At 44.7% G+C, this 21,197-nt stretch overlaps 1 protein-coding gene across 1 annotated transcript in view; it reads left to right on the plus strand.

Annotated features, from left to right (window-relative positions):
* MOXD1 (monooxygenase DBH like 1) overlaps positions 1-4,468 on the plus strand; it is a gene marked incomplete at its 5' end in the record, with an annotated part of 49,921 nt that extends 45,453 nt beyond the window's left edge. The window contains 2 exons of the mRNA XM_084262023.1: positions 358-526; positions 3,990-4,468. Of these exons, the coding sequence (XP_084118149.1) occupies positions 358-526; positions 3,990-4,154 (334 nt within the window). The 3' untranslated portion in view covers positions 4,155-4,468. The remainder of the gene's footprint in view (positions 1-357; positions 527-3,989) is intronic.
* Positions 4,469-21,197: the final 16,729 nt, after the last annotated feature.

Here is a 21,197-nt window from a genome sequence, read left to right on the forward strand (position 1 = left end):
AAGTTACAACAGAAGATCTGTTTTGCATTGCCTGTTGTATATACTATAATATTGTATTCAGTTTGTAGATCAGAGAAAAGAACTGTAATTCTTTTTCTTAACTTAAACTCCTTCCTTTCTAAAAGCATGACAGAAAGTCCTAAACTGCTGACAAACGTTTGTAGGTCTGTTAAAATGAATGAAACTGCATCAGTTTTCAGTAGCAGAGAACTTAGCTGAGAGTGTGAGAAAAGCATAATATGCATGTCAGTAGTAAATTTGTTTTTCTGAGTAGATTCTCCAAAAGCTTTTCCTCATCAGTTCCAACTTGGTGTTTTTTATCTACTTTAAAAAATCGATTTCTTTATTTTTCTTTAGGACTTGGCCCTTCATTATCAAGAGTCCTAAGCAATACAAAAACCTGTCTTTCATGGATGCGATGAACAAATTCAAATGGTCCCGATCAGAGGGTGTCTCCTATAATGAACTTGTGCTTAAACTACCAGTGAACGTGAGATGTTCAAAAACAGATAATGCAGAATGGTCGGTAAGTCAAAGTGTTGGAAAGGAGGCAACAATGCCATGAAAGCAACGTGATCTACTGTGCTTCATCGATAGGACTCAGTACCTGCTGATATGTCTTCAGACTGTTTACACAGCTATATTACATTTATATCCAATAACAAATGATGAGTATGTTTGGTAGGTGCTTTGATTTCACCTGAGTTCTGGGAGTATTTAAAAAAAAATAGAAAAGTTGGAGCTTTGATCAGAACTTGGGACCAGTAACAGGAGTATGGAGTCTGTCTGGGACTGATCAGAGAATAACCCTCTGTGTCCAGGTTGGGTGACCAAGTTAGAAAGCTGTCTTCTCTTGGCTGCCTCCATTGTTGGAGACTTTAATAATAGAGACTTGTGGTGGATGACTCAAAGTCCCTAAAGAAGGCTTTTACCCTGATAAAGTCTGTACGGGGAAGCTTACTGATTGCAATAGGAAGCCTCAAGAATCTGAATTCTTAACTCAGGCATCTGACTACCCGAAGTTCTATGAGGACTCTTGCTTTTTTGTTGGTCTGGTGTCTTAGAGACACCTATAGAGCTGGGCTAAAAAAGTACATTGGGATTTTCTGTTTCCTTTGTGCACCTTTGGAAGTTTTTATCTTCTATAGTTTTCCTTTCTTGATTTTCTTGATAAAAAAAATTTAAGAGAAAAAATAATTCCCCAGGAAATTATTATGTATTTTTTTATTAAATGTCAACTGGTATGTTACAGGACTGCTGAGAAAAGTTGTCATCTTGAGTATTTATGTGTGTTTATAAAGAATTACTAGTGCATGGAGTATCATCCCTGAAGATGTTGAAATATATATATATCTCCTTGAATTCTTCTACAACGTCCAAATTCAAGACTCCATTTTACTTTTCTGAGCTTTATCTCATTGTACTGGTTTCTTTCCTACCATGATTTTAGAGCAGTCTAACAGAGCTGATAGCAGATACTACTGATGAAATACTTACTCGGAGGAGGCCCTCGCCTCATTCTTTTCACCCTGCAAAACAGCCCCCGCTGCCTCGCAGCAGGTCGTGCAGTGCTCTCAGGTGGTGGAGAAATCACCTTTCCTGCAGTGGGGTTCCTGGGTCTTTCCAATGTTGGTCAGACTGCTCTGCCCATGGAAAGTCAATGAAATACTGTGTGCTGTAAGTAATCGAAGAGGTTCTGGTTTTTTTTCCTATTATTTGTCCCACTGCAGGCCTCCTGTGAAAAGCAATGATTGACAGTACATGTGGCTATTCACCAGCTTTGGTTAAACTAAACTTCCTGACTCTGGCAACTGCTGACCATTAGCAGCTGCACAGCCACTCTTTCACTGATTACTTGTCAGAGGACAAGTTAAGATGATGAAAAGCACACAGAAATTTTATCAGGAGGAAATAGGTTTGGCTTCGTTGTGGGGGTTTTTTTGGCTTGGTTTTTTTTTTTTAAATCATATCCTTTCTGGAAAATGGTGTTCCCCTTTATCTTAGAGGATGGAGGAACATTCATGAGTTAAAGAATGTAGTCAGGGTGAGCTCACTGGAACTGGGAGTGCTTCGGGTTTTTTTAATCATAGTTTCCTATTACATATGACTAGGGCATATTCATCAAAGCTAAGATTAGGGCTCTTCGCTTTCCCTTCCTTTATTAGTGATATTACATTAAATTACCCATCTTCATCAAAACCAAGAACAGATTTAACCTGAGTGGCCAAACAATCAGTGAGCTGTTACACGATGGAAAAAACTTGAAGCACAGGAAGTGAGTTGGAAATACCTTCATCCTTCTGTATGGACAGTCCCTCGATCAGTTTTAGCTTTCTGTTGTGTTTGCTAAGTTTAAGTCAATATTTGGATTTATTTTTTCCCTGCAGTGCAGGGTAATTGCACCATGGAAAAAACCGAACGCGAGCAGAGGATGTGCAGGTGGGCGTTCAAAAATGTCTGTGGCCAGGGGCTCGCTCTCTGCATGGCTTCTTTTCCTTCGTGTGTAGGGAGTACATTTAGGGAAAGCACAGCCAGGGCAGTGCACCCAAATCTCTCCAATCTCGTGTCAAAGCCAGGACAGGTGGGTAGTTGGGACTGTTACTCTCTAACATCTTTATCAATGATGGACTTGGGTGCACCCTCAGCAAGTTTGCAGATGACACCAAGCTGAGTGGTGTGGTCGACACTCTAGCAGGAAAGGAGCCATCCAGAGGGATCTTGACAGGCTGGAAAGGTGGACACCTGGGGAGCAGCCCTGCTGAGAAGGACCTGGGTGTCATGGTGGACGAGAAACTTGACATGAGCCAGCAGTGGCTCTGGCAGCTGGGAAGGGCAATGGGATCCTGGGCTCCAGCAGCAGAGGGGTGGCAGCAGGGACAGGGAGGGGATTGTCCCTCTCTGCTCTGACCTCCCCAGCTGGAGTCCTGTGTCCAGAGCTGGGGCCTGCAATACAGGAAGGATGTAGAACTGTTGGAGAGGGTTCAGAGGAGCCACAGAGATGCTCAGAGGGCTGGAGCAGCTCCCCTATGAGGAGAGGCTAAAGGAGCTGGGCTGGGCTGTGGGGGGACCTCACTGCAGCCTTCCCGTCCCTGAAGGGAGCAGAGGAACAGGAGGGGAATCAGCTTTTTAAAAGGGTAGATATTGGCAGGACAAGGGGGAATGGATTAAAACTAAAGGAAGGAAGGTTCAGATTAGATATTAGGGGGAAGGTTTTTTACAGAGAGAGTGGTGAGGGGCTGCAACAGGCTGCCCAGAGAGGGGGTGGGTGCCCCATCCCTGGGGGTGTTCAAGGCCAGGTTGGATGGGGCCCTGGGCAACCTTGTGTAGCTCCAGGCTGGAGGTTGGTGTCCCTGCCTGTGGCAGGGGGGCTGGAACTGTACCATCCTTTGGTTCCCTTCCAACCCAGCCCAGTCTATGATTCTATGATTCTAACTGCATAAAAATCACACTGATTTCTAAGGGAAGAGTGAGAACTGCTCAAGAAATATGAGACTGCTATAGGGGCTGTACTTGAGCAGGATGGGTGGATCAGAAGACCTCCAGATGTCCTTTCCAACCTCAACCACTCTGTATAAGTGCGTGCAATTAACTGCCTTGTACATGCAAGTGTAAGCCCCTGTGTACAAAGTAACGTGCTCAAACATCACCCACTATCCCTATAGTACCGTAACTCCCATTTTTATCTGCCAGAAAGATGAAAACAAAACCCAAACCAACTGAACAATCCTGCAAAGCTCAAAAAGGTTGAGAATGCCAGTCTGAACAGCTGTTCCTGAGCTGAGAACAATGGATGTGCTCACTGGCTGATCACTTGTGTACAACATATTAATATTTTTACTGAGCTTATTGTCTCCACAGCAAGAGTCACAACCCTAGTACAAGGTTGACAATAGATTCCCATGCAAGCTGCCAGATAGTTAAAGAGCAAAATACGGATCTCAAATCGTATGTGATGACGCTCTGATCAATGTTTATTCTCTTAATTGCAGATTCAAGGCATGACAGCTTTACCTCCTGAAATAGAGAGACCATACAAGACAGAACCAGTAATATGCAGCTCATCTTCCTGTTTACGTTGCAGTTTATTCCCCACCCTGTTGTTCGTTGTATATGTCACAGCCAGTACCATAGGAAACATTGTGCCCTTTGTATAATAATTTTTATTCATTTGTGTTCTGTATGCCATGCAGGTTCTGATGTTTGCACTGTTGCTATTGTAGATTTATTTTTTTACATATTAATAAACTAAATTTGCCAGTTCAGAATAAAATGTGTACTTCCTCTGAAAACTGTGGGTTTTTTGGTTTTCAATGTAAAGTATGTATAAAACACAGTAGGTGCACTGGCACGTTGTGTGTTAAAATCTTTTCCTGTACCATTTTGTTACACTTTGTCCTGGCTCTTTCACGTGGTGTTTTCAAAACCAACTATGTATATGAGTAAAATTAATAAACTAAAAGCAACTTAGTTAACCACATTCAACCTGGTGTGTGCTGTGTTGTTTTGTCTTGGTTCTTGACATCTGCAGGTTATGAAACTTTTTCTGTATGGATAGGTCTTGCAAACATGTATTTGGTCATCTCTGACTGACACCTGCATGAGGGGACATTCCTGGGAGCAACACTTTGCAAACTGTCCCTCCACCGTAAGACAAGTGAGTGCTGCGGGTGCGAACAGGAGGAACCCCAAATCTCCTTATAACAATTGCTGTACAAGTCCCTCAACTTGGCAGGGATTTCTCTTCCCTTTTGTGGTGGTTTAGCCCTGGCTAGAGGCCAGACTCCCACCCAAGTCAGTCTACTACTCCCCTTCTTAGTAGGACAGGGGAGAAAATATCTGTTAAGAGGCTCAGGAGACAAAATAAGGAGAGGGAGAGATCATGCTGTCAGCAATGGCATGGGCAAAACAGACTCAACACAAAGTGAAGAAGAGAGAAACTACCTGATTTATTACACTACACTACAAAGAACAGTGAAACTGGAGTCAGGAGTGTGACCAGATCTTAAAACACTTTCCCCCCACCACTCCCTTCTTAGCAGACTTTAGTCAGGATTTTGCTCCCTTCTTCCCCCTGTTCACAGTATGGGGTGGGGGAGGGGGGAGGGACTGGGGAAAATGGGGTTCTCAGTTACTTCTTCATGAACTGGTTTCCTTTTCCAGATCTTAAAACATCTCTAACCTCCCTCCCTGCTCCCTTCTTAGCAGACTCCACTCTAGCCATGATTTCACTCCCTTCCTCCCCCCGATCACAGCACAGGGGGGCAGGGGCTGGGAGCTGGGGGCTTCGCTCAGTCCCTTGCAAGTTGGTTTCCTTCTCAGCCAGGGCAGGAGGAGGGGGCATTCATTGCCCTCCACAAGCTTCTCCAACATGAATCCTTTCCCCGGGGCTTTATCTCTTTGTCAGAGTGTCTCTCAGTCCCAGTCCTTCACAGGATTCCAAGCCTCCCCCAGCAAACCTGTTCCGACGCAAATCTCCCTCTCTCCTCTCTGTGTCTCTGATTCTCCTCATGGCTGCAAGTGCTGGCAGGGGCTTGTTCCAGCGTAGGGTCACAGCATCTCCTCAGTGTCTCCACCTGCTCCATCCAGCGTGAAGCCCCTCCACGGGCTGCAGGTGGGGTCTGAGCCTTTTCCATGGGTTTCTCCATGGGCTGCAGGGGCATCTTTCTCTCCGGCACCTGGGCCACCTCCTACCCAGTGCTCCATCACTCTCACAGTGAAACAGATGTTGTTGGACAGGGAAGATTCCCAGAAGATGCATAATGCATTGCTTCCCAATGAAACTATGCAACACAGTAGAAAAGGACTTTGAACATCCAACCCCCTGATGACCTCAAGAGATCATCAGGTCCAACCTCCCTGCCAAAGCAGGCTTCCTAGCTCATATTGCACAGATAGGCGTCCTGCCCCCACAGACACTGAGAAGGGGCTGCCCATTCCCCCTGCATCCCATACTGAAGATATTTATAAACATTAATAAGATCCCCCCTTAGTCTTCTTTTCTCCAGGCTGGACAGTCCCAGCTCACTCAGCCTTTCCTCACAGGGGAGATGCTCCAGGCCCTTCATCATCTCTGTAGCCCCTCTGGACTCTCTCCAGGAGATCCCTGTCTTTTTTATCCCAGGGAGCCCAGAACTGGACACAACACTCCAGGTGGGGCCTGACCAGGGCAGAGCATAGGGGGAGGGTCCCCTCCTTTGACATAGCCACACTGCAGTTACAGTAAACTGTATTTTTTTTCCACAGTGCTGCATAAACTTTACCTGAGTGTGGCTATAAAAATAAGTTGGTTTGGATGTTGAGAATGCTTCCCTGACCACTGCCACACCTGCACTACAGCTAACCTCTGTAGACCTGGTTGCATACAGACTTTGTCACTTGGATTTTGTCATTGAGCACTCTTGTGCAATCAGGCAAGTCCAGAGTAGATCAGGAACTGGACTGAACTGAGGTAAACTGGTTTTCTGAACATTTTTGTTCATTGACAGTTAATGACTGGTAGCTGTTTCTGCAGTTGTAGCTCTTAACGAGGTCAAACTCTTTTGATGCAAGGGAATATCACTTAAGTAGGGAAATGAGGAGAGGATTTGGGAACTGTCTTCTCTGTATTTAAGAAGTGAGAAGGAAAGCATCACAAAGCTGGTAAGGCTCCTTTGTGGATAGCAAAGTGACAGCGTGTGTGATAATTGACACGGAAGAGAGGCACTGGAGCAGCTAATGCCTCAAGTAGAGATGAGAGAATTAATCAAGTATAGATTAATTTCCTAGGAGCTATAACAATCTAATTACAAAATTTATGCATAAAGAGAGCTTAAAATGAACTGTGAAGATAAAGATTCACAGGGCCTGTTACATCTTCCTGACACTGCAGCCTGCACTTGAGTAAGAGCAGCTCCCACCAGGTCCTGGGAAATTTCTTTGCTGTTGTTCAGCAGCTGCTTGCTCTAAATACACCTGGACAGTGGTATGTTCTGCCATCCTTTCCACTGGTGGTGGATAAAGTAAGGAAAAGGTGTGTGCCAAACAGCACATGGATTTTTCTTTTAGGTCAAAAATTTGCAGTTTCAATAAAAAAATGTAACTATTTCGATGCCTTCTTCCTGTCAGCAGAAGAACTATGCTTTTCTCTTTCAAGTTCCTGAATAGAACAGGGTGGAAAATGAGAAACAAATGAATGGTCATGGTGAATTATAAGCAGAAAAGTCTGCTTGGTGATCATTTGTATAGGCCAGTTCTGCAGGTGTAAAGCCAGGGCACGCTCCAGCTAAGGGATCACAGAGCCCAAGGAGCGCCTCATTGTGAAAGTGGTCAGTGGGAGCCTTGGTCTTTCTCACACTCAGTCCATGCCTAAACTGGGAATGTTTGAACAGCTTTTTGTCAGGGAAGGAGGGGAAAAATAATAGGGAATGAAATGAGAAGAACATTTGTTTTGGTCAAGGAGAGCCCTTTCAGATGCAATGAGGTCTCTCATTTGCTAATGGACCTGGGGGACTGGCATCAGTCCTATGTTGACTTGGCTTGCAACAAAGATAAAGCAGATCTAGGGTTACTTTCCATTCACTTGGTTGTTCTTTGATTTGATGCAGTTTCTTATCTACAGGGATTTCCTTTCCATGGGCACCCGTCCTGAAGAGCATGTGAACAAAAGGGCGTTTGTTGCTGCCATTGAGTAGGCGCAAACCTGGCTCAGAAAGGATGTCTGTGAGATAACTGCCAGTATATCTGGAAGACCTGCTGTATATGCTAAAAGTTACTTTTTGTTCAACCTGCAACTGTTTTATGACTTCTGGAGGAATGGAAAGGAAAATTTTGCTTCACAGGTAAATTAAAAGAGAGACTGGTGATACAGTTCTGGGTCACTTCCAACTAAAAGAATATAGAACAATCAGCACATTATGAAAAAAAAACCCAAACCAAAACACAACAAACCTGAAGCTGTCAAAAATTCAAAGCAAGGACCAAGGTGAGAAATGCCACAAGCTATCTCCATGACACTGGAAAAAAACCCAGCTGGGACAAAGAGTCACACTGCACATGAAAAAGCTCTCAGGCACAGATTTCTGTGGTTTTCTTTAAGAATTGTTATGTGAAAGCATCTACTCTTCCACTGCATAGCTACTCAAAGCTTCCATAATAGTTATGGTTAAAAGTTTATATATAAAATACTATTTTCAAGGAAACCACAATAGCAGAGAGGATACTGAGTATAATGATCTAGAGATGATGAGCACAAAATGACTAAACATGTTAATTCCTTTTTTGGCTATTTGGAGCTTTGCTGTGTGAAGAAATGCATTAAGAGTTTCTGCTGAGAAGCTGAATATGTAACTATATTAGTGGGATAAGGAGTTACATTCTGGAATAGCAGTTGAAAATCCTATTCTCCTTAAATGGGATTCCCCACACAAAAGTCAGCTGCCTGTCACCTATAGGCTCTCGATGGATATGCTATTAAACTGTTAATAGATATACTATTAAGATCCCTTTTTCCTTTGTTATTTATTCTTTATGAAGCATCCATTTAACAAACATGTGGCTCCCCTCAGATACTCATGTTACCTCAATCAGCACCCATTTTGTTGCTGTAAAACCAGGATGCAGGATGACGAGAAGGGAGCACTGGAGTTTGTGTAGCTCTTCCATTTGCCTCTATAGGGAAGCGTGTCATTCTCTGTTTGCATGTTCCACCCACGAGGCCCATTGCACGACCCCCCATCATCAGTCAATCTGTGCCTGCATCACAGTGTGGACTGACACAAAGGCAAGCAGCAGAGCCGCAGCCAGAGGCAGTGCAACTGTGCTGGGCTTGAGCCCTTTCGCTGGGCGGTGTGTCTGGGTAGCCGGGCTGGCTGGTTGAAAGGGGGACTGTGTAGCTGCATTTTCCCAGAAGCTGAAGGGCAAAAATTTAATAAATAAGCCCTAGCAGAAACACTGGCCTCATTCTCCTCCTTCTCCCTTCATCCAGAAAGGGACTAATTTTAGACCAATTATTACTTCTGGAATGTCAAAAGATTTCCACTCCTTATGCTCTCTGCCTCTTGTTTCTGATGTTTGTTACATCCCTGTCTTGCATGAGATCAAGAGATAGAAAACATCCTGAACCTTGTAGCAGAGGGGAAGGCTAGGATAAGAAAATGTGACACAGAAAGCTCTTCAGGGCTGCTTCCTCCATCGTTTCCCTGGGCCATGGGAACCCCCAGGAGCACCGGCTTCCCCAGGCACCAGTGTCCTGCAGGCACACCGAGCCTGGCACAGGCTGAGCAAGTGGGGTAAGGGCAGCTATGAAGTTTCCCTTCGTCAGGTCCTGCAAATTGCTTGTGGTGCACGTGCCTGCTGCCAGCTTCCAAAACCTAGAGAGTGGTGCTTAGTGCACTCACCAGAGATAAAGCTATGAACATAATTTATCTTTGTACATAGTAATGAGCCAAGTAGAGCGTTTTCCTCAACTGAATTTCCAGTTTTGTGGCAGGTCGAGTTTGCAGGAAAATCTTAAGATATCAAGCAAGCATAATACAGTTTAAGATGTGCCTTATAATCAGCTTCAAAGAGCTGGCCATTTCGGGATGAGTTATTGCCTCCTGCTCAAAAGAAGACATGCTAAAATTCAGCACAAGCTCTTCCAAAGCACTGAACAAGACCCACACCTATCACCACTTGAACGATCCCACATAATCAGATGTGGCTCTTCCTATTACCCACTTGGTAACAATTGTATCCACCGACTTCTGATAAGAAGTAAATGAAATGTGCTCCCTTGTTTTTAAAATACACTCACAAAATTGGGTAAAATTGTATTTTAATATGTGACAGGAAGTCTGAATTGAAGACACCACATAGCTGGATGGATTATATATATATACACTATATGGATTTTAAATATGCATGGCTGCTGAATGTAAAGTTATAAAGTGGGACTGCCTAACAGTGCGAAGGAGGATAGTTGCTCTGATGTACAGGGAAAGTGTTCAGTACCCTGTGAATACCTGCCCTGGAAGTAAAGTCTTCATTGTAAGATATAACCATTGTGCACAGCTAGGAAGGCTGATGAATGGTGTAGAGGTGGCTAATTAAATACTTGTTAGAGTGTCCTTTTAAAATTACTGAAGTTTAAACTGTTTTGCTGAGATTTTTAAGAAGGTCTTTGGAATTAAATATCCACCTTTAAGTGCAAACCAACCTAAAATAAATGACTGTAAATAGGTGACTTCACAGAGAGGTGTGCTGGGAGCATGCAAGTGATAATGTCACAAGCTCAAATGGCAGCAACTGCCTTACTACCACTTGCTCAGAATAAAATCATTGAGTGATTGTTGCTTGCTCCCTTAATTGGAAGAATCCAGGGTGGACAGACCAAGGCTCATGTTAGCTGGGACCGGCAAAAGCTTTAATACCACAGACATACTAGGTTAAAGTATTTCTATTTAATTTCATTTTGTTTGAATTAAACTCCTTCTATTATGTTTTTAATTATTAAGATCATGTCCAGATCATACTACAGGAATCAACTTGTATATTTCATAGGCAGTAGATAGATAGATAACTAAATAAGAGTATGTTGCAGCAGCTTGCATTTTCAGAGAGGGTCAACCATCTATCTTGAAATATCACAGCCTTTTAACCAGTGAAGAGATACAGAATATCCAGTGGGACATATTTTTCATTCAACCTTTCCTTGTACGTTAAGCCTCAGCTACTAAAAGCATATGTGGGGTGGTTGCTGGGTATTTTTTTGTACTTCCTGTACAAAAGCAAGCCCTTTTCCCCACGGTGCCACGCATCCCTACCTGTTGCTTACTTGGGCTATTCCAGAACTCTTTAAATGACACCAAGTGCTATTCTCTTTACTTACCTTCAAGCCAGCTGAGGCCCCTAGTTGGTCTTTGCAGCAGAGGAGAATGGTGTAGGACACGGGTCTTACTTGAGGGTCAGCTCTCCCCTGGCAGTATTTCGTGTGAAGCAACACTCTGATCACAAGATCACACTAACAAAATACTTGCTTTAAGCAAACGTCTGCTTACGATTGCTGCTCTGTGTGCCACAGATGCATTTAACAGCACATCTGGGCCATCACACCTGATCTAGGACAACAAACTGCAATTTCATGACCAATGACAACCAACGCTGGTGTGTTGGGGTGAGCTCTGAGAGACAGACAACTCTTAACTGCAACCCACAAACAGATTGTATAAATACTCACGGAGACTCAGAGGGTTACTGGGAAAGTAAATTGCCTGTTCTGAAGCCATTCTTTCCCTTCCTGTGTAGGCCTCCCATGGGTTACATATACATCACCTTGTAAATACTTCCAGCTTCTGCTGTCCTAGTGAGCAAGAAACCAGCTGGGAGTTGAGTGTGGTTCTCTTTCTAATTAACCACCAGGCAGCCTCATTACTGCCGGTTTACAACTCCCTTATGAAACAGTGGTAAAGCCAAAAAAACCCTACTCTGTCTTTTAGTTTTACAGGCCTGAGCAACCATTTCCTCAGCACAATGTCATTATTTAATCATGATTTATCTTCCCTGTTTGCAGGGATTTTTAAGAAAGACAATGATGGGTTTTTTCCACTGGAAATTTCTAATCTCTTCAAGGAAACTTGGCAAAATCCAGTCTGCTGAATCCCTTCCCTTCTTTAACCTAGGTACCATGGAATAAAAGGTTCTTGCAGCTTACAAGATTGCAGTGAAGAGCCTTGCTTTATGAAGGAGCAAAAATAATTTGACAATCTCAAATGGCTTTTGGCATTATTTAAGCATAGATTATCAGCACCACAGAAAAAAGCCAATCAGGGCAAATAGCATTATTCTGGGTCTCTAGTTGGCTTTACATAAAACTTCTGTGCTCAGAACTAGAAAAGGATGTTGTTTAGTGTATTTTTCTTTTTCACTTGTTGTCTTAAGATTGTTTGAGTGGCTTGTCATCAGAAGATACACTAGATATTTAAGGGGATAGGGTTTGAAAACTTCTTCATAACCTGTGCACAACCTTGCCAGGCATTTCTGGGGATATACAGCAAACGTCTATAAATATCTGTGTCTTTTAGACATCAAGTTACAAGTCTGCAATATGCTGTGAAAGCCATAAAAGCTGCTCAAGTGTTGGCCATTATTTGTGGCATCATGTAATAAATCTGGCAGAAGCTATTCCCAGATTGTGCCTCTCTGGAGAGAATGTAATTGAAATACTGAACCTAGACACATTTTTAGACTTAACAAGTTGGATTCACTGCTGATGAAAGGTGACACAAATCCATTATAGGGCTCTGTGAGTCTACCTCATCCTTCAGCAGAAAAGGATTTGGTCCTTCAAGGCTAGAAAGATTTAGAAAAGCAGGTCAGAAAGACACCACAGGAAGCAGAGAGCAGGGGAAAAAAAAAAGGTAAAGGACAATAAGTCCAGCTGAACATGCCTCCAGAGGTCCGTGCTTTATAACTAGGGTGGGGAAGAACTGAGCTGTAGAGAGAAGAGGTCCCTATATGACATTTGTGGGTATTTTTGAAAGCTGTGATGGAAAGAACAACCAACTTCGTGCGTAACGCACTGAACTGAGCCTTAGAGTCCCAGGTTCAGTAGCATACCCATGCCTTCACCAGAACTATGTGTGCAGCTAAACTGATACAAACTCCAGACCACTCCAAAAAGGATGATGGTGGATAAATCTGAGTGTGCATGTGGGAGCTAGATACCACAGAGAATAGAAGAGGGGTGGCCAGCAGGGACAGGGAGGGGATTGTTCCCCTCTACTCTGCCCTCCTGAGGCCCCAGCTGGAGTCCTGTGTCCAGACCTGGGTCCTGCAATACAGGAAGGATGTAGAACTGTTGGAGAGGGTTCAGAGGAGGCCATGAAGAGGAGGCCTGAAGCAGCTCCCCTATGAAGAGAAGCTGAAGGGTTTGGGCTTGTTCAACCTAGAGAAGAGAAGGCTGCGGGGGCGACCTCATTGCAGCCTTCACATCCCTGAAGGGAGCAGAGAAACAGGAGGGGAATCAGCTTTTTAAAAGGGTAGATACTGGCAGGACAAGGGGGAATGGTCTAAAGCTGAGTTTAGAAGGGACGGTTCAGATTAGATATTAGGGGGAAGTTTTTTCCAGAGAGAGTGGTGAGGGGCTGGAAGGGGCTGCCCAGAGAGGGGGTGGGTGCCCCGTCCCTGGGGGTGTTCAAGGCCAGGTTGGATGGGGTCCTGGGCAACCTTGTGTAGCTCCAGGCTGGAGGTTGGTGTCCCTGCCTGTGGCAGGGGGGCTGGAACTGTACGATCCTTTGGTTCCCTTCCAACCCAGCCCAGTCTGTGATTCTGTGATTCTCCGATAAAAGGACTGCCAGAAATGTATTGGCATTGTATTGTTGCAGAAGAGAAGAACAAATTATTACATGGAAATTGAGACAATGGGCAAACTAAAATTATGGAAGTCTGGAAAAGAGGATGAGCCTAGAGTTTCTGTTTATGGAATCTACCCAATTGCTTGTTCATCTCCTATGTGAAGTCTCCGGGCATTATTGTCTGGGAAAGGTGGATTGGATAAAAAATGTCTGCAATACATTCCTCTATTGGCAGAGAATAGTCTGCTAACCAGATAAGAACCTTCCCTTGCAAATAGAAAGATAATTCATGCCTGTCCCAAGCACTGCTTTTTTTTCCTGTAAGTATAATTTTCAGGTATAACCAAAACTATGCTAACAGGCTCGTATCTGTTTGATAAAACTCATATTCGGAAATGGTTCTTTTCTCTGTTTATTTTTAATGTGGGTTCACAGACTCTGTCTTTATGTATTTGTTTTTTAGAAGTGTTTCATATCAGAACAGGTTAGAAATTTTAGAAATTGCAAGTTGGGCAACAGATTTCATATCAGAAAAATATTTGCATTAAACTCACTAGTCAACCTCAACCCCAGCATGGACAGTGAAATAGATCCCTCTATTCAAATGTCCTCTCCAAAGTTTAATTTTCATTGAAAACTCTCAGTTTTCAAATTCTGTGCTAACAGGGAAAGGGGGGGCATTCCTTTTCAATCAGTACTTGCCGAACTAGGGGTTATCTCTACTCTGCCCTGGTCAGGCCCCACCTGGAGTATTGTGTCCAGTTCTGGGCTCCTTGGTTTAAAAAGGACAGGGATCTCCTGGAGAGAGTCCAAAGAAGGGCCATGAAGATGATTAGGGGCCTGGAACATCTCCCCTATGAGGATAGGCTGAGTAAGCTGGGACTCTTCAGCCTTGAGAAGAGAAGGCTAAGGGGGGACCTAATTAAAGTCTATAATTATCTTAAGCAGGGGATGCAGGGGGGAATGGGCAGCCCCTTTTCAGTGGTCTGTGGGGACAGGACAAGGGGCAATGGCTGCAAGTTGGAGCACAGGGAGTTCCACACCAACATGTGGAAGAACTTTTCCCATTGAGGGTGAGGGAGCCCTGGGACAGGCTGCCCAGGGGGTGTGGAGTCTCCATCTCTGGAGAGATTCCAGCCCCGTCTGGACGCCTATCTGAGTGATATGTCCTAGGGAGCTGCTTTGGCAGGGGGGTTGGACCCGATGATCTCTTGAGGTCCCTTCCAACCCCTACAATTCTATGATTCTGATTCATCTATTTGGTTTTAGTTTCCACCTGGTTTATTACTACGATTGCACTTCTCTGGTTTCCCTCCCTTTATTTCTGCTCTGTAGCCCTGGAGAAAATGTTCCTATTCCTTGGCTACCTCATCATGTGTAACGAGAGATCCTCGCTGCTCTTGCTTGCACTACTAAAGTTTTCATTCTTGCTTGGTATCCTAAGAAGAAAAGCCATTTGCTTTAATCTGGCTGGCATAATGCAATAGTTGTTGTGTTTGTTCAGCCCTGATGTCTGCCAGAGCCAAGGTGCTGCTCCTGCCTGCAAAACCGTGCAACAGCAGAGGAGGAATTTTAAAGGGTCGAATTCTGCACTTGGTAGCAGGCAATTGCCCCCTTCCCCATGGTCTGCTGCAGATTGGCTCCCCTATGCCCACACACTGGTCTTTAAGCTACGTGGGGCTGATACCCAAGCAGGAAAAATGGACTTGTCAAGCGCAGGGTGAGATTTAAGGCTTGTACACACAAGCTGTTCACGTCTGGTTTAGTGCCCATACCAGCCAGTACTTGGTACGCTACTTAATCTGCAGAGGACAGAGGGCTCAGCTATGAGCAGGAGGAGTCAGGTCCTTGTTTTTTCTCCTTGTGTGGTTTCCTCCTCCATGTTGCATTAGAACGTGGGAGAAGAAAAAAAATAATAAAAAATATATATGAAAGGAGAACCAGCCTGAAAAACTATTTGCTTATTGAAGAGCACTCTCTGCTGCCTCCTGGAAGATTTGCATGTGGTATCTGCCCTGAGCTTTCCAATGCTGAAACACGGGATGGGAGAAGTGCCCTCTTCTGACAAAGAGCTAGAAGGGATGGTGTTAGTCTGATGCCAACCCTAAACCCTGCCGTTTGCCCTCCCAGGAGAGGGTGAGTGATAGCTCAGAGCTAGTGAAGCAAAGGAATTGGGGGTAGGGGGGGAGTGGGTGTCAGCGAACACACTAGCGTTAAACCCCATCCTCAGCCCCTACCTGGGTAAACTCCTACTGGCATAGCATCCTCATCCTGCGCAGGAGGGGAGCTGGCATGGGGCAATGTCAGCACACTGGGGAAAATACCTTTACAACAGCAAAAAAACCCCAACCCAAACATCAGCCTTCCTCAAATAAAAATCTTTTTGCTATGATCTTGTCCAGGGACAAAAGCAGAGGCAATTTATGTGTATAAAGATACTTGCAGGCTGGCCCAGTCCTACAGGGACAAGAAAATAAATGGTACCGAAAAGGTGCACTCACACCAAGATACACTGGTAAAGTTGTGGTGGGGTTTTTTAAAGTATTTCATCCACCCCAGCACTAAAGCAGAGCTGCTCTGCAGACAAAACCTAAAAGACCATCCTTTAAATTCCTCTTTTAAGTTTAATAATGTAAATAGCAGTTGCTGAGAGTATCAAACAGTCCCAAAATGAACCTGAAAAAGGCAGAATGAAAAAAATAGAACTATGAAAGAGAGATTTAAAATTAAGGCCCTGCCATCTTGTGGTACTGAGGGAGAACAACTCCGGCCCTGCAGCAGCCACCGGGCAGCCTCAGCACCCAGCAGCACCTGGTGATTTTTCAGCTCTGACACTCGAGCAGAGCACTGCTGGGATGTGGGGTGCCTGCATCACCTCGCCAGCCCGGGGCAGCCCAGCAGAGAAGGATGCTTTCTTGGGGTGCTGCTCCTGCTGCAGCAAGATCCCTGTCAGCCCCGACTACTGTGTGTGAACGTACCAACAAGCAGTGTTGAGAGAAATGACAGGCTGTGGGGGAGGCAGGGGTTTCAGTACCATAGCATTTCAGCACTCAGGTAATGGGAACTATTAAAAGATTTTTATGAGGTTTATGTGTCTACTTTATGTGTCCAATTCATCCTCATCTTTCCATCAGCACACAGGGCGCTTACTCTACATCTGGAGATAACATACATGTTTGGGGTTGTGGAATCCTCCAGCCTGAGTTGAGTCTTCTGCTGCTGCACCTCCCCAGGTCCAGCCAGCAGCAAGTCTGAGTGTACATCCCCTACAGACACACACCCACGGGCATGATGTGCACGTATACACAGATATACAGACGGTGCACCCCGCAAAGCAGCCCCACCAGTGACACTCATGCACACATGGACAGCACAAACAGACTAGTCCTGTTCCCTTCACAATGAAGGTCCATCAGTGGGGAATACATACACATATATAATGTGAATCTCCAGGACTTAGCAGCCCCCATGAGAAGTGGAGCTGGATGGGAGAAGCCAGGAAGGGCTATGCTGATGGGGTGTGGGGCACAGCCAGACAAGTGTACTGACCAGCAGCCTGCAAACGTGCGACTGGCCCCTTTTATCACCTTAGTCCTGTATTTTTCCACTCTTGTTTTTGCCCAAACCACCTCAGTTGCTCCTTCCCCTTGTCTTTGGTTCTTTCTCTAAATACCCTATAATAAGATCCCAAATGCTCTTCCCCTGCATCCCATCATGAGTCCCATACACCTAGCATAGCCCCTCTCAGTCTGTGGGGTGCCGTTAACTCTTGTGGTGGATCTCACCCTTATCACACCCCATAGTGTGCCAGAAGTGTCCTGAGGGATTACTGGGGTTCCCCATGAGCACCACGCCTCTGGGCTCCCCCTGTGCAGAGAGGAGGCACATGACAACCTAGCTTTGTCCTAGGCTCAATAAGCAGCTGCTACATTCCCTAAAACCTGCCAGTCAGTTCCCAACACTGTTCATCGGTTCCCAGTGCTTACCCTCTGCAACTGATGAGGCAAAGAACTTGCCCAAGCCACGGCATGCGATGGAAAGACACGCACGGGGGAGAGCCAGTCTGTCACGGCCTGGCTTTGCAGCCTGGGAGGTGTTCTTCAAAACCATGTTTTGTTTCTACAACTTCATCTTTAAAAAAATAACAAGAAAAGAAAAGCAAAAATATGCTACTAGGTGCATGGAAATGCTGACTGCTCCTTCCAGGTGTTGACAACTCAGCGGCCAAATGCTTGCAGGTCAGTCACTCCTGGACAAGGAAAGAGAAGCACCTGCAAGTGTTGGCCCTGATGGCTTGTGCCAGCCAACAAGCAGCGCGGGCAGACAGCACAAAGCTCCCTGACTGCTGAAGACCACTACAGCCTGGGGCTGGAGCAGCAGGTGGGACACCACACACAGCACCCTGCAGCAGCAGGTGTGGATCTGTGCTGAGCTCGTGTGCTCTGAGATTGTGCTTCCAAAGCAGGGGCTTGAGAAAGACAGGGTATCTCACTGCAGCTGGAGGCTGGCAGCTCCCACAGGGGTTTGCGCAGGAGTAGCAGAGAGGGGAGAGGGGAAGAATGTGCATCACTCAAGGACAGCTTTGATGGACGTCTATCTGCTAGCAGCAGTCCAGTGAGGAGACATTACAGGGGTTGCTTGGTTTACTATGTACGCACCAGAGTGTGCTCTAAACCCACTTGTATTGCTGAGCACCCCCCCTCCCAGTCTCCGTGTCAAGCCCAATCTGTACTCCGTGTTTCAGATGAGCAGGGTGCCTCAGTGCCTCCAGGGAAAAGCATCCAGAACATTTTTACTGTGTGAAAAACAATGTATTTTTAACTAACCTCTTACTTGGAAACCAATGAATCATTTTGGCTGAATTTTTCCACAAACAAAGCAGCCTAAAGCAGACACTAGACATGGAAAACTTGGTCCAAATAAAGAGTTTAGAAAAATTACATGCATCTGAGAATAGGACCTGCAGAAGGGAAATGACAGTGAAACCTTAGTAGCAACCAATTTACAATGATCGTACCAGAAAGCTGAATAATTCCACAAAGACTTTTTTATCCTTTTTCACCTTTTTTCTTCAATGCTGATTTTTACCTCCCTTCTAAATCATCTCATATGGAGATATAAAGCAGCACCTGTACAGACTACTGCACTTTTACATCTTCCTTTATATGCTAGTGTAACATATTTCCACTCATCATAATCATCTTTGGCATTTTTATCACATGGAAGAACTAGCAAGATTTTTCTGAATTGTGATTATTAAAAATGAGAATTACTAAGAACTTGAAATTCAGTATTTTTTTGCATATAGAGATTTAGCCAGACATTTACCACAGCTGTTTATTCTTAATTCAGTTGTGAGTTTTATGGTCAATAAGTCTGAGTTTTTTTATTATGAAAAAGTAGGCTCTGAAATATAAATCACCTGGAAAGTGGTGTATCACTAGCTGTTATAGTTTATCTCCCTTTCTTTTCTGCTCTATTCCCAGGTAATGTTGTTATAAAACAGGGTAAATGCCGGTAATAGATTATCAACTTCTTTTTTAAAGGTAGTAGTTGAGGGGAAAAATTACGTGGAAAATGCTGCATATTGTTTCTAGTGTATCATTCCTTCCTTGGAAAAGGTTCCTGCTTGCCCAAATAAAATCAAAGTAGTGGAAAATGAAGACTTTATGAGGTGTGCACATTATGCCCAAACCAACATCCCCACTACCTGTCCTGGAGAGGGCATCCTCCAGCTCCCCTGCCAGCACAGGGCAAGGGCAGCTGGCTGCTGGCTTTGTTCCACAAACCAGAGCCTGGGTGACAGAAACAAAACCAGCTTGTTACTGCCTCCAGAGCTGAGACAGCAGGTCTTAAGGTAAAGGAGGACTATTTTATCCAGCTCTGTATTTTTATTCAGCTCATTTGGACTGGGATTTGTGCTGCTTTCTGTTCATCTTCCTTTTCCGTTTTCAGCCCCTTGGCCCAGTAGGTAGATGACTGGGCACACAGGCTCCTTCATCTCCCTGCCTGCAGGCAGCCACGGAAGACGTTACCATTACGTCCATGGTAAAATTGAGCTTGTGACATCAGAGGTATGATCATAGGAAAAAAGTCCTCATTCAGGGTGAAAAACAAGGTCAATGTGTAGCCTTGACTTCCACACAGCTGAGAACTATTTTAATCAAATACAACAAATTAATAAAGATTTATGCTACAGCTGTCAGTAGTGGAAAGACTCCATTCTCTTTCCTCCCACAACAGATCTCTGGCAGTAACTGGAGTTCACAGACCAGCAGCCATCAAACCGACTTTCCTCTTCCAGTGCTTGTTTAGCAGAGCTTTAATGCTCCCACACAGAGAATCTGGGACAGCACCTTGCCAGTTACATTGTTTAAAAGAAAAACATAAAGCAGATAATACAGGAGAGAGTACTTCAGTGCAGCAGCAGGCCACCATTAGACAGGTTGCATGATAGCACATCAACATTTTGCTCTCTGCTTTGATTCTCTGATTCTCAATATTTTCTTTTTGGAAATGTGAGCTTAATGTACCTCTGCTCACCCCAGACCTGCTGCAGATGAGAAGCATCACTGCAGTGGTAAGGGGCAGCTAGGACGCTCGCTTCCCTGCAGCAGCTCTCCCAGGCACCCACGTCAGTAGCACTCATCCTTCCTGTAACTGCAGCCTCCGTGCAAGAAGTCCTTGCATCTTTAAGCTGAAACCAGAGCTGACTAAAGTGTGGCAGAAGTTACGTTCAAGGGAATTTGTTATGAACTGGTCTTAGGTGCTTGCTAAACATTTACACATCAGCTTTCAGACCATGTCAATCTCAGGCAATTAATCACCCTCCCTGAAGATAATTATGCCCTTTTGGCTGTAATATTTTCCCCTCTTTAAACTCACACTCTTTCCTTTTTTTGGGCAGGCCAAGAAGTGTCATTTTTCCATTGGAACCAGTGAATTAATTAAGCTCATGTCTGTTAATTCATGCTTTCCTTAGGCTGGTAAAGGTTGTTTCCTAGGAGTCGTAGAGGCTCACAGGGCTTGTTTGGGACCCTTGTGTTTGCGCACTGCCCGCTAACTCACACCCCGTCCTTCTCCAGAGGTCTGTGAAGATAACCACGGATAACCACCTTTCAAGTCAGTAACACAGTTGTGCCCCGTGACTGGAGTTTGTCAGGAAAATTAGCTGAGTAAGATACACTGGCTGCTGCTGATCAGCTGTGTTTATCTAGACTGAGTTAATAAATATGACCGAGTCAAGATGGTCAGTCTACTGTCTGTGGCAGCTGGCCAGGAGCTCCTGGGCAAAGAGGGAAGCTCAGTGACACAGGAAGGCAAAAGGGGAATGTTTGCTGTTGGTACACAACTGCTAAAACAACTTACGCAGATCACAGTGGGATGAGCAGTCAGCAAGGTTGATATGATGACCTGGGAAAAGGCCAGTGTCCTGGCATGAAATCTGCAAAATAGAGGGATTTCTTTTTCTTCCTGTTTTCTTCAAGGGGCTGTTTGGAAAAAACCTGCAAAAGCAGTCTCCTGGGGAAAATATTTTCTCTGTACAGGGGCTGTCCTGTTAGTTTGAATTAATAGCAAATGCTGTCTTTCCTCTCTGGCTCTCTCTCTCTTCCCCCTCTTTATAACACCCACACTCTGATTTTCTCTATGCTCACACACACAAATGTTGGAGAATCAATAATCATCATTATCTGCAGGGTGATGTTTCTCTTGCCATGTACCACAACGACTGGCTTACTGCAAGCAGGACAGCAGCAGAGGCAGTGTTGCCAGCTAAGGCAACAGGAGTGAATTTAAAAGGTAAATTGTGATCCTTTTCAGGATGAATAATCTGAGGCATTAACAACAGCAATAAAAACAACAATTAAAACTAGCAACAAAAACATC

The sequence above is a fragment of the Gallinula chloropus genome, assembly GCF_964237585.1.
Source record: "Gallinula chloropus genome assembly, chromosome: 3".
Lineage (NCBI taxonomy): Eukaryota > Metazoa > Chordata > Aves > Gruiformes > Rallidae > Gallinula > Gallinula chloropus.